Genomic DNA, 13401 nt, shown 5'->3' on the forward strand with positions numbered 1-13401 from the left:
TTGCTTGGAGAAATGATCCTATAGGACAGTGTGATAGTCTCCTTTTGCAACAGTGAAAACTGCAGCCTGGAGGAGCTTGGCCGTCTCTCCGACCTCACAAAGGAAATGGACAGCCAGTCTGAAATCTGGTCTCGGCATTTGTTTGTGATGTGCCACCTGGCTCTGGTGCCTCTGCCTCATTACTGATCTTTCCAGGGTAGACACTGAAATGCTGGCACCAGAGCTGATCAAAAGCTCACACTGTCCACCAAAGAACAACACACACACACACACACACAAAAACACATACACACACACACAAGACGCCCAATAGACTGAGCGTCCAGTGCTCAGTGTTCTGATGGGAAAACGACTTTTCTCCTCAGCAGGTAACACTTGTTTTCACACAGTCTTTCTCACAAAGCCTGGTCAGTTGCCAGTTGAGGGCGTTTACAGGAACAAGCTAAACATTTTCATTTTTGAAGACATGTTTGCCTTTTACTACTGTCTAGCCAATCTTCTTACAGGTTATTCATTTTGCACTCCAATCAGTACAACAGTTCCAAAGGGGTCTCCCGAAGATGAAAATAATCGCTATTAAACAACACGGAATGGAATCACAGAATTTAATGAAGACTACCTTTTTCTCAGACCTACACTGCAGCTGTTTATTCTGACTATTTAAACTCTAAACGGCCCACCAACTAACCACCCAAGAAAGGGAGAGCTGGAGGGTGGGGAAGATAGCTGGGAAATGCCATCCTTTGGACACAATATGACTGCTACAATATGAACTCACAGCAGTGTGGTCACATGCCCAAGACCAAGCCAAAAGTTGCTGGGTAGTAGGTGAAGAATAATTATTTCTTGGGGATTCTACCGCTGCTAGTTCTCCTATGCTCTGGTAGAGATGGCTCCACCCCGATGTACTGATGTGCAATCCTAACTGAAGTTCGAAGGGGGAATGTTGGGAGTACATGGGAGGAGATGGAGGGGGAAAGAAGAGATACTTACACTATTTCATCATATACATGTATGGGGATGCTCAAAACTGAAAGCAGACCCCAGAATAGGGCGAGAAGGGGTTCCCAAAGAAGCATTTGCAGTTGGAGGTTGCTGGGATAGAGAAATCCATTGTTCTTTACGGTATGGTTAATATTAAGTTGTTTATGCCCCAGCAGATGACACGACACTCGTACACATATGTGTAACACTAGCTGAACTCAGTGAGCTATTTTTAAAAAGCATGAAATTGGAAGTGTAGTGTGTTGATAGGGCAGGGAGAGTTTGAGGGAGGCAGTGAGGGGTGGCTACGTGGAAAATACATTATATACGTGGACTAATTTTTCAATAAGTATTTTAATGAAAAAGTATGGAACATTAAAATATAATTAATATATTTTAAACAACTCTATCTCTGATTCTTAAACAATAATTGTGGGATTGCTCTGTTTAATTTGTGCATTTCACAGAGCAGGGAAATTATAATCCATTCATCTAACCTCCATCCATCTTCTTTACCAGTCCCACTCAAAGTGGCAGGAAAGTAAGGGATCCAATCTTAAATTTTAATCAGTGCCCATGAGCTGCATTTAGTGTTTTCCACCAGAGTTTCCCATTTTTTCATTCCAGGTCCTTCTTCTGTTCTCGCAAAGGGCATGCAGGTAAATGGATCAAAGAGGCAGAAAAACAGTTACGAGTGGGGGTGATGCCTGTCATGGCTGAGACCCACAGCACTGTCCTCTCAGCCCCAGCGTCTGCAGCCTGGGCAGGGGCTCTCTCAGGGAGTCCCACCTGAGGGCTTCATATTCCATGCCTCCTGCTTAGCTGAGGCATTCTGGTTGCAGACCCCGAAACCTGACCTGGCCTCCAGCAAGACAGCTCCAAGGGCAGCATCTCTCACAAGCTCTGGCTGCCTCTCGGGGCTGCAGCTGTGGACCTAGGAAGGGTGAGGACGCCAGTCCCTGATGCTTCCCAGGGGCCCAGCATCCTGACCTCCTAGTCAGCTTCATAGACAGGACCTAAATTCTTCTCTTGCAGCTGCACAACCCAAACCAAGAGCACATGGGACAGCAAAGCTGTATCTGCTGGCTCCATTCCCCAGCTCCTCAATCTGTGTTCTCCTTTTGTAATTCCTCAGAACCGCGGGACAGAAGGAACAGAATCGCTGCCTATTTGCTGAAGAAAAGGGCAGGCTCTAGATTGTTCTTTCCCCCTCCCCCCGTTCTTTTCCTACAGCAAACCTTGATCTACTGACAAGGAAGCTGGAGTTTTAAGTCAAGCCAAAGAAAAGTGGTAAGCTAGGAAATGAAAGGGGGGGGGGTGACAACATTTTATAAGATTGTGCAACCTGGCCACAGAAGTTTTGATAGTCCTTCATCAGCACTGAGATGAGCTTCACTGATCCTCATGTTCAGTTCAAAGCACGTTTCTATGTAAGATGCCTCTACCATCACTTCCTGACTGTGTGGAGTAGGGAAGCAGGCAGAAGATGAAAAGCAGCAAACAGTTGCCTACCCAATGCTTGCAGTAGTAAACGAGCAATAAAAAGGGACATATGGCCCCTCTTTGGCAGAGACGTGTTTCCCCTTTGTCAGCTTTCTCTAGAGATGTAAGACTACCACACATCCATCTCACCATGCCTCAGCTTCCTTGTGTAACAGAAAGTGCTGCCACTTAGATCCTGAGGACCTTCCAATGGTCTACATGCTAAGGGCCTATTTGTCAGCCTGATATGTTAGCGGTAGGACCATCTGGAGATGAGGCTTGCTAGAAGGAAGTTAGGCCCTTCGACCATGTCCCTCCTGGGCCTTGCTTCTATGCCATCATGAAGTGATCTTACCCATCTACCATAACATACTGTACCACTGCAGGTCCAAAGAAAAAGGACAACTGTGGGTGGCACTGATTGTCAATTTGAGTAGCCCAGGATCTTTGGAGAAAAGAAACCTCAACTCAGGCAGAGCTGTGGATACACTAGTGAGGAATTGTTTGAATGATGATTGACATGGGAGGGTCCAGCCCATGGTGGTCACCATGACCATCCCTGGGTCTGAGGGCCTGAGCTGAATAAAACAATGAGACAGGAAATGGCCCAGAGAGTTAGGCGTCAAACCATGTCTGTCCATAGTGCCTGCCTCCAGCTTCCTGCCTTGAGTTCCTGCTCTGACTTCCTTCAGTGATAGAATATCATCTGCAAGTATTTGGTAAAATAAACCCTTTCTTGCCCAGGTTGCCTTTGGTCAGAGTATTCTATCCAGGCCACAGCAAAGCAAACTAGAATGAGAACCAGCCACTCATTTACTGGAAGCTTTGATATTAAGAGCCCAAACAGTCGTTTTATCCACAGCAGTGGAAAGCTGCCTAACTCAGGAAAGTTTGTCTTTGATGACCTCTAATTGCATCCTTTCATTTTTCATGCTTCTAAAATGGCATTTAATTTAGACAAAGGCAGCTTCAAATGACATCACCTATAACTCCAACTCACTGACTGTATCATTTCTAATATTGACTTAAGAGATCAAATGCAAAGTAGGTATTCTTAGTATTATAAATATATTAGCAAACAAATATATCATAAACTATTAGAATATCTTACTTGTTCTGAAGCAATATCATGCACCCTCATTATAATATGACTTGCATCATATATACAATAGCCAACCTTTTCTCAAGCATAGCATTGTGGAGAGAGAAAGGGGAATGGGTCTCACCACCTACCTTTCCGGTACTTGAGTAGAATATCCCAGAGGCTGCGACGGGAGCAAGGGTCTACCCCACTGCTCGGCTCATCCAGAACCACTGTCTTTGACCTGCCCATGAAAGCAATAGCAATGGAGAGCTTCCTCTTCATGCCTCCAGACAGAACTCGAGCCGGCTTGTGCTGATGCTGAGTTAGCTCCACTTCATCAAGAGTTCTGCAACAACAAGAAAGTCCTCATCTTCTTCCTGAATACCTGAAAGCTTTGCCCTGGGTTTCATGTCCCGTACAATCGCTTACTGTGCCTGAGGTCTTTGTAAACTGCACAGGGTCCTTGTGGCAAGAGTTAGGGATGCTAGGGTACACACTAAGCACAGTATCATTAGGCTTATAAGTGGGCCAATGACACCATGTCATTGCATCAAGCATGATATTAGTCGTGGTATCTAAAAAGTGTTATGTGCGGAAAGTACTTTGGTCAACTCTCCTGAGAACCATCTCTCTTCTCTTCATTCAGGCCTTCTGCAAAGAAGGGACCTGAATTCTTCTAAAACATATGGAGAGCAGTACATTAGCAGAGGCAAAGCCCCAGGGTTCACCAGAGGCCTTTAACTTGCTGGCCCACTATGCATGAAAATTTAATGACCTCATCTAACCAAATTTAATCTAATCAGGAATTTGCAATGATTTTTCAAGTGGAAATCATCAATAATCACTAACATTAGAGTAAATCTGCAATTGTCCTTCAGTCTTGACTTTGAGATTTCATAAAACTAACAAAAAGAACTTCTTGTAGTGATTGCTGTTTTAAACATATTTTCATATATCTTGATCATATTCTTTTCCCTCTCCTAACTCCTCCCAGATCCTTCCCATCTCCCTACCCACACAGTTTCATGTTTTCCCTCTCTGTAAAAATAAAATCAAGCAAAATAAACAAAAAATCAAAAAGACAAATCAAGCAACAACATGGAGTCCATTTTGTGCTCGGCAATGTGCAATAAGTAAGAGACTCTGGAGCACTCAGACTTATATGGGATGTCAAATCCCTCCCCCTCAGAGCTCAGGGATCCATGTGGGAGAGGAAGTAAAAGGATTTGAAGAGCCAGAGGTGATGGACAACTCCAAGGAAACAATGTCTTCCCAATACAACAGGCCTGATGCCTGTTTAAACTCACAGACACTGGGTCAGTATGCACAGGTTCAATACAGACAAAATTTCAGCAAGAAGAAGGGGCAGTGGACACAAAGCCTCATTTGTAAAAAGAAGGTTTTTTGCAATTGAGAGCTGCTGGGAGAGGGAAAAAATTGTATTCTCCAATGGAGTAACACTGGATACATCAGCCATACTCCATGGCAGGCGGCACCATGCTCAGGAGTAGTTGGCTAGCAAAAACAAAACAAAAACAAAAACATTTTAATGTGGTGTTTATTCCTCTTGCTAGGAGCCCCCCTTTCTTGCATAATTCCAAACCACTCTGCTTTAATAATAGTTCCTGACTCTCATTATTTATTTTCAGTCTTTCCATTTCACTCTTCCCTAAGCAGCGAAAGTGGAGCCCCTCCCTATGAGTGACAGGACAGGCCTGCTTAGCACTTCCTGACAGCCTACAATTGAAAGGTCATTCGGCGGCAAAGGAGGAAGCTTCTAGACAGGTGCATAAGAATCAGAGGAGCTCCGCAAAGCTGAGCTTCAAGAACACTTGGCTCCTGGAACACTTCCAGATTCCCAGCAGAGTAGCAAGGGAATGACAAGGACTTCCTAGTCTAATGAAGAAGGAGAATTTTCTTGTCAGATTCATTCTCTCTGCCTTTTCTGCCTGACGCACAGAGAGTACTCAAATCAGCTTCCTACTGCCTAGTTTTCAGCCAAGAAACAAGGCAGTTTGTGTTTAATCCAAGCCTCAGAGTCTATTTCCTGCTTGTCACATCTCAGCCTAATCTCGGGCAATCACTATGACCCTATTCGCTAGTGGAGCTGTGGTTTAAAAGATCCCGACAGGAAAGAGGAGAAAGAATGGTTTGGCAAGTGCCTGGACTACGTAGTCTAGCAACACCTTTCTGCATGGACCACTGGAACACAGTAAAGGACAGGAGCCCATTTACCTCAGTTGACGGTGATTAGTGATAAATGAGTCAGCAAAGAAGACAGACAAGAAAATAAGTTTTCAAAAAACTGTCAAATGCTTTCAAACTTGCCTGTGCTGATTATATTTCTATCATACCAAAGTGCTTCCTGTTTGTCTCTTCTATGGACAGCATTCGGGGCCTTTATCATGTCTAAGAAGCACATGTGGATGTCGTGTTGATGAGTCCTATTGACGACTGTACCACTGGCCTTTAAATCGATGGATACAACACCAGCTAATGTCAGTGGAGTCAAAGGACTTGCCTCTTCTCCAGATAAAGACACATTGCTAGAACTGTAGTTAGTCTCTTAGGCATTGTGGAGGAGAGTATGAAAGCCACTCTCAGGGGCTGGAGAGGATGGCAAAACCTGATCATTCCCAGCCTGCTGGTTTTAGGGCATGCTCATGTGCTTAGATCAGGCATAAATATCAGAGAACAATAAGCCTCTTGCAAACATTACCCAGGTGTTATCATCTGTTGTTTTGTTTCGTTTTGTTTTTTCTTTGATTTTAAAATTCTAAGATTACTCAAAGGCTAGTGGTTTCCTAATTATGCAGGCTTGGCAAATCAAAAGAAAATGGATAATTTCTGTGAAATTACATCTCTGTTTTCTCATAATAAGGACAGGAAATTTCCCTAATAAGAATATCATTAGGCGGCACAGAAAGGGAAGAGGACTTTTTCTCATGTCAAGTCTCAATTATGTAACCAAAAATGTGTCTGGAAACTTCTCTTCAATCATCCATTCATTTATAGAGCAAAAGTTTATTGACCCTTTATAGTGCAGGGTACCTGTCACCTTCCAGGGGCAGAGAAATAAGTCAAATTTTGTCTGTGATTCAAGAAACTCAGAGTCGGGTGGAAAGGCCAGATAAGAAATTACAATAAATAAAAAGGAGCTAAGCCCCGGGTTCTGCAGGAATGCCCTGTGACTCTAAAGGAAGTGGTGGAAGGAGTCAGCCAGATGGACAGTGAGATTTGGCAAGGTGGCAATGTTTGAGCCGTGTGTTCCAAAGAAAGATGCAATAAAGCTGCCAGGACCTGGGGGGAGATGAATGACATGTGCTAGGAACAACAAATCCTAATCTTGCAGCTAAGAGGAGGCCACACAATGAAGCCTGGGTAAGACAGGGGAAATGGGCTTGAGTCAAGTCTCATATCCATCATAAACCCTCTATCTCTCTCGGTCTAGATGTACGGCGGGTGACTCATGATTTTCAGACCAGGCTTCTCCCATTTCCTCTAAAACTGCTCCCCTTGAATCCCAGGTCACCAGGAACTGTCACCACTACCAATATTGCTGTCATATGCCAATCCAGATGTGGTTTTAGTCTGCCCTGTTTCTAGGTTTACTCTCTTGGGATTCTTAGGAATTTAGTATCCAGTGTGTTCCCTAGCACTGGGAGTTTTAATAACTTACGACTTCTAGAAGGATCACTGTTTACCTGTGCAAGGAACTTCTTTTGAAACTCGTGTGTGTGTGTGTGTGTGTGTGTGTGTGTGTGTGTGTATGTGCATGTGCGTGTGTGTGTATATGTGTATATGTATATGTGTATATGTGTATATGCATATATGTATATGTGCATGTGTATATGTGTTTGTATATGTGTATATGTGTACATGTGTGTGTATGTGTAGAGAGAGCTTCACATGGAACCCAGGCTGATCCTGAACTTACTACACAACAGAAGATAACTTTGACTCCTGATGTTCTAGCCCCAACCTCCCAAATATGAGATAACATCTGTAGTAGACAATCCCCAGCTTATGCACTCTTAACTCTAAAATAATGCTGAACCTGGATAAGGGTTCCAGACACTCCGCCTTGCCTCCCACTGCCTGTGTGCTGCACCACATGTACTATCTGGAGAGACGATCTTTAGCTTCTTTAAAGGTCCCTTCACTGCCCCGTAATCAGCAAGTTTCCATCACGATTCTCTTCTCTAGCCCATCGAATCATTCATCCTCTACTGAACCAGCATCAGCAGTGGACAGACAGGACGTTACAGTTCCTGTCTTCATGCCATCTTCTAACTTCCCAACATGGCATCATTCCTGTTCTCTGTTCCCACTGGGGGGGAAACTGCTATTGCCATATTCCTCGCTTTCCCTCCTTACATGGCTCCAGGAAGACCTCCATACTCAGACTTCTTTGTTGAAAGTCATTAATGGTGTCTGTGTAGTAAATCAAAGGTCAGTTCATCTCACTTAGCCCTGCAGAGAATTGAGGCATCCATCCCTCCATCTTCCTTAAGAAGCTAAATTCACTCTTCCTCTTTCTCTGCTCCACTCTCTCTTGGCTGGTACTCCATCTGACATCATCATGGGTTACTATAGACAGGGCTCAACCCGTTATTCTCTCTCTGCTCCACTTCCACACACTGACCTCACTGCACACCAAGATAACCTGTCCCTAACCTGAGTTCTATTATGTTCACTGAAATGCTACGTGGTAGCAATACAGCAACAGCATTTCAATCACTCCATGACTAAAGATGTTCCTCTTTTGGCTACTCTTGCCTTCCTTAGATCAAAGGAGAGGCAGAACAATCTGCCTCTTGACAACTGTTCCCTCCACGGATGGTACAAGATCTGCTTCCTCCTTTGAGCTCACATGGTAATGAATTCAGACCTTAAGGAAAACAAGCTGTGCTACAGAACACTAATCAGAGGTATGTTGGCTCCAAATCAGATGTTTTCAGTTTTCCCTCCCTCTAATTGAGAACTACGGTCCTAAAACATGATCTCATTCTGATTGCTTTTGTATAAATTGGCTTTGTTGCTAGGTAACATGTTGTGAATTGATAACTGTTAAAGGTTGCCTAGCACTCAAATAAGAAAATGAAGCCTATGTGGCATCGTTAGGAACTAGATTTAATCCCCCAGTCACGATCACAGTAGAATTTGCTATAGCCCAACATAGATACAAATTTTCAAATTAAATAAGTTTACCTGTGCAGGGAACTTCTTTTGAAACTCGTGTGTGTGTGTATGTGTGTGTGTGTGTGTGTGTGTGTGTGTATGTGTATATGTATGTGTGTATATGTGTATATGCATATATGTATATGTGCATGTGTATATGTGTTTGTATATGTGTATATGTGTACATGTGTGTGTATGTGTAGAGAGAGCTTCACATGGAACCCAGGCTGATCCTGAACTTACTACACAACAGAAGATAACTTTGACTCCTGATGTTCTAGCCCCCACCTCCCAAATATGAGATAACATCTGTAGTAGACAATCCCCAGCTTATGCACTCTTAACTCTAAAATAATTTAAATACATATTGTGTATATACTTGACATAAAAGCAAAGTGACTACTATATTAAGAGGCAGAAGGGTACTAGCAGGAGAGGGAGGGAGCAGTATAGAGCAATGGGAATGAGTATGAGCAAAGCGCAATGACAAACATGTATGAAAATGTCACAATGAAGCCCATCATTTTGTGTGATAGCTAAAAATATGCAAAGGCAGATTTAATGGAAACAAGTGACCCAGGTCTTTATCATAGGAAGGAGAGTGCTGTATGCAGTAAACTGGTTATCTAATATATATGTAGTCCATACAATCATAGTATTTTCATATTGAGGGCTAACTCAAGTCTGAGACGGTTTTAAGGAGTACAAAGTATATAATTAGTTTCATACAAGCACAGTTTTTTCATACTGAGGACTAACTCAAGTTTGAGATGGTTTTAAGAAGTAAAAAGTAAGCATGCTCTTTGTACAATTAAGAGATAATTGCTACATACATTATTTCTGCTATCATTCATTCTACAAAGGTATTATAAGGTGAACTGAGAATAACATTTTATAGTAGAGCACAGGCCAATGGGGTGACTTTTGAGAGAGAAGGAAATGGAGAAAGAAGCATTTAAACCAACTTTGCGGTGCCATATGCCACTTTCCACAAGGGCTCCTGTCCCTTGAGGATCTTTTCCAAGACTTTAAATTTAATTTGCATTTGACCCTCAGAGAGTGAGCATCTGTCCAGGGGGCACGTTTGATTTGTTTTACATATGCCCTTGTCATAGCTAGTGTCTAAACACAGGCAGCTATCTCAAGTTGAAATGATCTAAATACTGCTCTCTTCCCAGAGTGGGCAAAAGCAATCTGTGCAGCCGTACATTCCTCTGTCACTTCCTCCTCGAACTCTGCACTGAGAGACTGGCAGGGGGAGCTGCACAGGGAGTTCCCTGATGAGCTGCTTTCACATCCTGGCCCCCTGGTTCCGGAGAAGTATGTGAAGTCCCCATTCTGAGTGTGTGGTCTTGTTCTAACAAAAGAAAGCCCATAACTCTGCTTTGTCCCGTCGATATAAAATATTGTGTGTAAACCTAGATCATTCTGCATCAGACGGTCTGTTCAGTTAAGACTTCAGAGAACCATGCTTCTGAGGAAGCTTCCTCAAGGAGCCAGGGTTCCCTCACCCTTTAATATCTCTACTAAAGGATGTTAGGAGACATGCTTTGACCACATTGTAAAGGTACTGCCACCTGTATTCATCAGACACATTGAACATAATTGGTAACAAATAACTTTCTCCTCTTAGGCCATCATAGTGTTCACAGGGGTGGGTATGCTGGAGTCAAGGCAGAGGCACTAAAATATCCTGGAAAGCCCTTCCTTCCTTGTCCAGTCTGTCATCCTCGAAAGAGAACATCCTCCGATCCTGCATGCTGCAACCCAAGGTAAAAGCTACATACATCTGACTTGTGAGAGCTTTGGGGCAGACCTTCACATCCCTGTTTGAGCAGCTCATCTCTCTAAGTATAAACTACCATGCCTGCAATTTGGAGACAACCTCCATATTTGATCTTGGAAGATAACTGGGACCACAGCATGTTCTCCACTTCCAGAAGATTCTCACGAACTCCCACTGGCCTACTTCTCCTTCATCCCCACCCCCATGTTCATTGCTACAAAACAAATCTTTCCCACTCCACCACCTGCCTTCTCCTCAGTTTCCTATGTGCCACCTTTTTCATTCACATCCACAGTCATCCTGTGATGTACCCGCACTCCTCTCCAGGTGACGGCGGACTGGAATAATGTGATTGCTGCCCTTGTAGCTGCTATTCTAGGTTATCATTAGTGTTTCTCTCACCTGTGCTGGGATGGGTGGGGAAGCCAACAGCAGGTGTGCTGTTTCTCTGTCCAGTCTCTCCCATGGCTGTGTGCCTGCTGTGGCTTAGAGATGCCTACCTTGCAGACAAATGAAAGTCTTCAGTTCATTCACACCTGTGTACCTGGTAAATTTGCTGTTCCTTAGCATGCCAAATAGGAGTCCATCAGCACGTTTCCTTGTCTTCCTTTGCATTGTGTTTATTCCAGATACGCAAGCCTTCTAGCCCCTGTCTAGACACTCTTCCCATGCTGCCTCAGTTCTTCCCTCATTTCCAAGACAAACAATCAAATCTAGTTCATTTCCAGAAAAGCCGTCTCTAAGCTCCCCAGGGCTGTTGGCTCCCACATACTTCCATATGCAAGATCCACCTGCGATATCTTTCCTTTCCACACACATACAGACAGATGATAGTGATTATCTCCGCGTTCTTCACCTGCATGACTAAGCAAAGACATGTAGGGGAAATAGAGAACCATTTACTAACTTGTCAACCTGCTGCTGTCGCTCCTTCTTGGCCCACCAAGGTGCTTTTATGGCAGCAAAGAGCATCAGGTGTTCCCGCACAGTGAGGTTGTCCAGGAGAACATCCTGCTGTGGACACACGCCCAGCTCCTCTCTGATCTTGGACAAATCTGTCTGCAGGTTCTTGCCATTAATGATGATCGTTCCAGAAGTGGGAGGGTAGAGCCCCATCAACATGGATCTGCAGGGAACAAAGATTCATCATGAGCAACACCGGAAGCTCAGAACATCAATGAGACACTCGGATCCCAGGTGGTGTACGCAGCTTACAGGGAACACACACCTTCTGCTGACCAGTTTTCCACATGGTCAGTTAAAACATATGGAATTCATGGTGATATTGGTCTGTCCAACTTTGAAAAGCTGACCTACGAATGTGCCCTACCTCCCGGAGGACAGAATGTGATTGCAGAATTCAACAGTTGCGTCACACTTAGGTGAATAGTCTGAGAGAAAGAAGGTAGACTCAATTCCATTTATATGGAATTCTGGAATAAGTAAACAAATTAGCAAACAGGTCAGTGGCTACTCAGGGGCCAGGGCCAAAAGATGATACAAGACATCTCAGAAGGGAAAAGAAATGTTCTGTGTCTTCACTGTGGTATGTGCTCTGATGTCAGACAAACATGCCCACTCTTACTGAACTATATGCAAAAACACATGATACTGACTGCACAAAAGTTATGCCTTAAGAAATTCAATTAGCATTTTTTTTTTTTGGTTTTTCGAGACAGGGTTTCTCTGTGGTTTTGGAGCCTGTCCTGGAACTAGCTCTTGTAGACCAGGCTGGTCTCGAACTCACAGAGATCCGCCTGCCTCTGCCTCCCAAGTGAGCAATTTTTTTTATAACAACTTCCAAACCTATTTGGGAATTCAACAAAATAATAAATGTAATGATACCTCAAGTATCCTTGGGAGTTGGTTTGACAATAGCCCCCTTACAATAATTCAGTTTAGTGTACAAAAATTGCCGTATGGATGTCATCTATATCATTTTTCTATGCTCTTTAAATCATTTGTTTATTGTACTTTTGAATGAATGTTAACAAGAAAAACTAACATATTTAGGGCAGATCCAATATTTTTCAGATTGTTTTGATCTGTGTCAGCCAACTCTAGGGAAACGGAATCTGGGGACACAGAGACTCAACTCTATCATTCTGCATGAGTCTCAGAGGCCTTTGCTTTAAATGATAAAGACCCAGTTCAGTAATTGGCTCTCAGGCTCCAAGCACTGCCAGAAAGTAAGAGGCAAGCACTTAAGATGACTCCAAGTGTACTCCAAATATCACTAAAAGCCAAGTCGTTAGTGAACCCTGAAACATCCAGAGCCTTCTTTTTTAATTCTCATCATTCTGCAAGACAGGTGCACTAAGATTCCCTGGTAAGACATGCACATTAGCAAACGTTTGCTGAGTTATGGTATGTTCTCAATTTGCAAGTTCCAAGAAAGGAATAACCCTTTCGTTCTATTTCAGCGTGTGAGGTACAAATACAAATACCCCATGTTCTTCTTTTGATTTGTCTCCAGCGAGCGCTGCTGGGGCCCCACAGACACCACATTTCTGCCGTCCTCGCTAAGGTGGGGACCACTTCCTTCTCATCATTCTTACTAACCATACGTTAGACCTGTGCACATTTGCTGAGAAAAAGAATAAGGAGTGGTTTACTCAAAAGACACACTCTGTAATATTGGCAGTTAGCCTTCAACACGGCTGTTCCTCAACCAGCTCAAGGCTATGGATATTTGAACTCACTTCTCCCCATCTGGGGCTACATGATTGAATTCTTTAATCAAATCTGAAACCACTGGATCCAAAACCAAAATCCAAGACTTAGCAAGAAAAAAGTCAAAGAAAAAGAAGATGAAAACAGAAAAGCAAACATTCTTAGTTTATAGAGATTTCACTGCTCTTTGTCTATAATTATTCAAATAAAA

General features: G+C 43.3%; 1 protein-coding gene across 2 annotated transcripts in view; it reads right to left on the reverse strand.

The window, feature by feature from the left end:
* Abca13 (ATP binding cassette subfamily A member 13) overlaps positions 1–13401 on the reverse strand; it is a 398914-nt gene that overhangs the window by 197173 nt on the left and 188340 nt on the right. For both annotated transcript variants that reach the window (XM_041669712.1, XM_041669711.1), the window contains 2 exons: positions 11425–11643; positions 3700–3896 (listed from right to left, as the gene is read on the reverse strand). In XM_041669712.1, coding sequence (XP_041525646.1) covers positions 3700–3896; positions 11425–11643 — 416 coding nt within the window. The remainder of the gene's footprint in view (positions 1–3699; positions 3897–11424; positions 11644–13401) is intronic.

The sequence above is a fragment of the Microtus oregoni genome, unplaced genomic scaffold (genome assembly GCF_018167655.1).
Source record: "Microtus oregoni isolate MIOR12 unplaced genomic scaffold, Mior012 000019F_ref0000042, whole genome shotgun sequence".
Classification (NCBI taxonomy): domain Eukaryota; kingdom Metazoa; phylum Chordata; class Mammalia; order Rodentia; family Cricetidae; genus Microtus; species Microtus oregoni.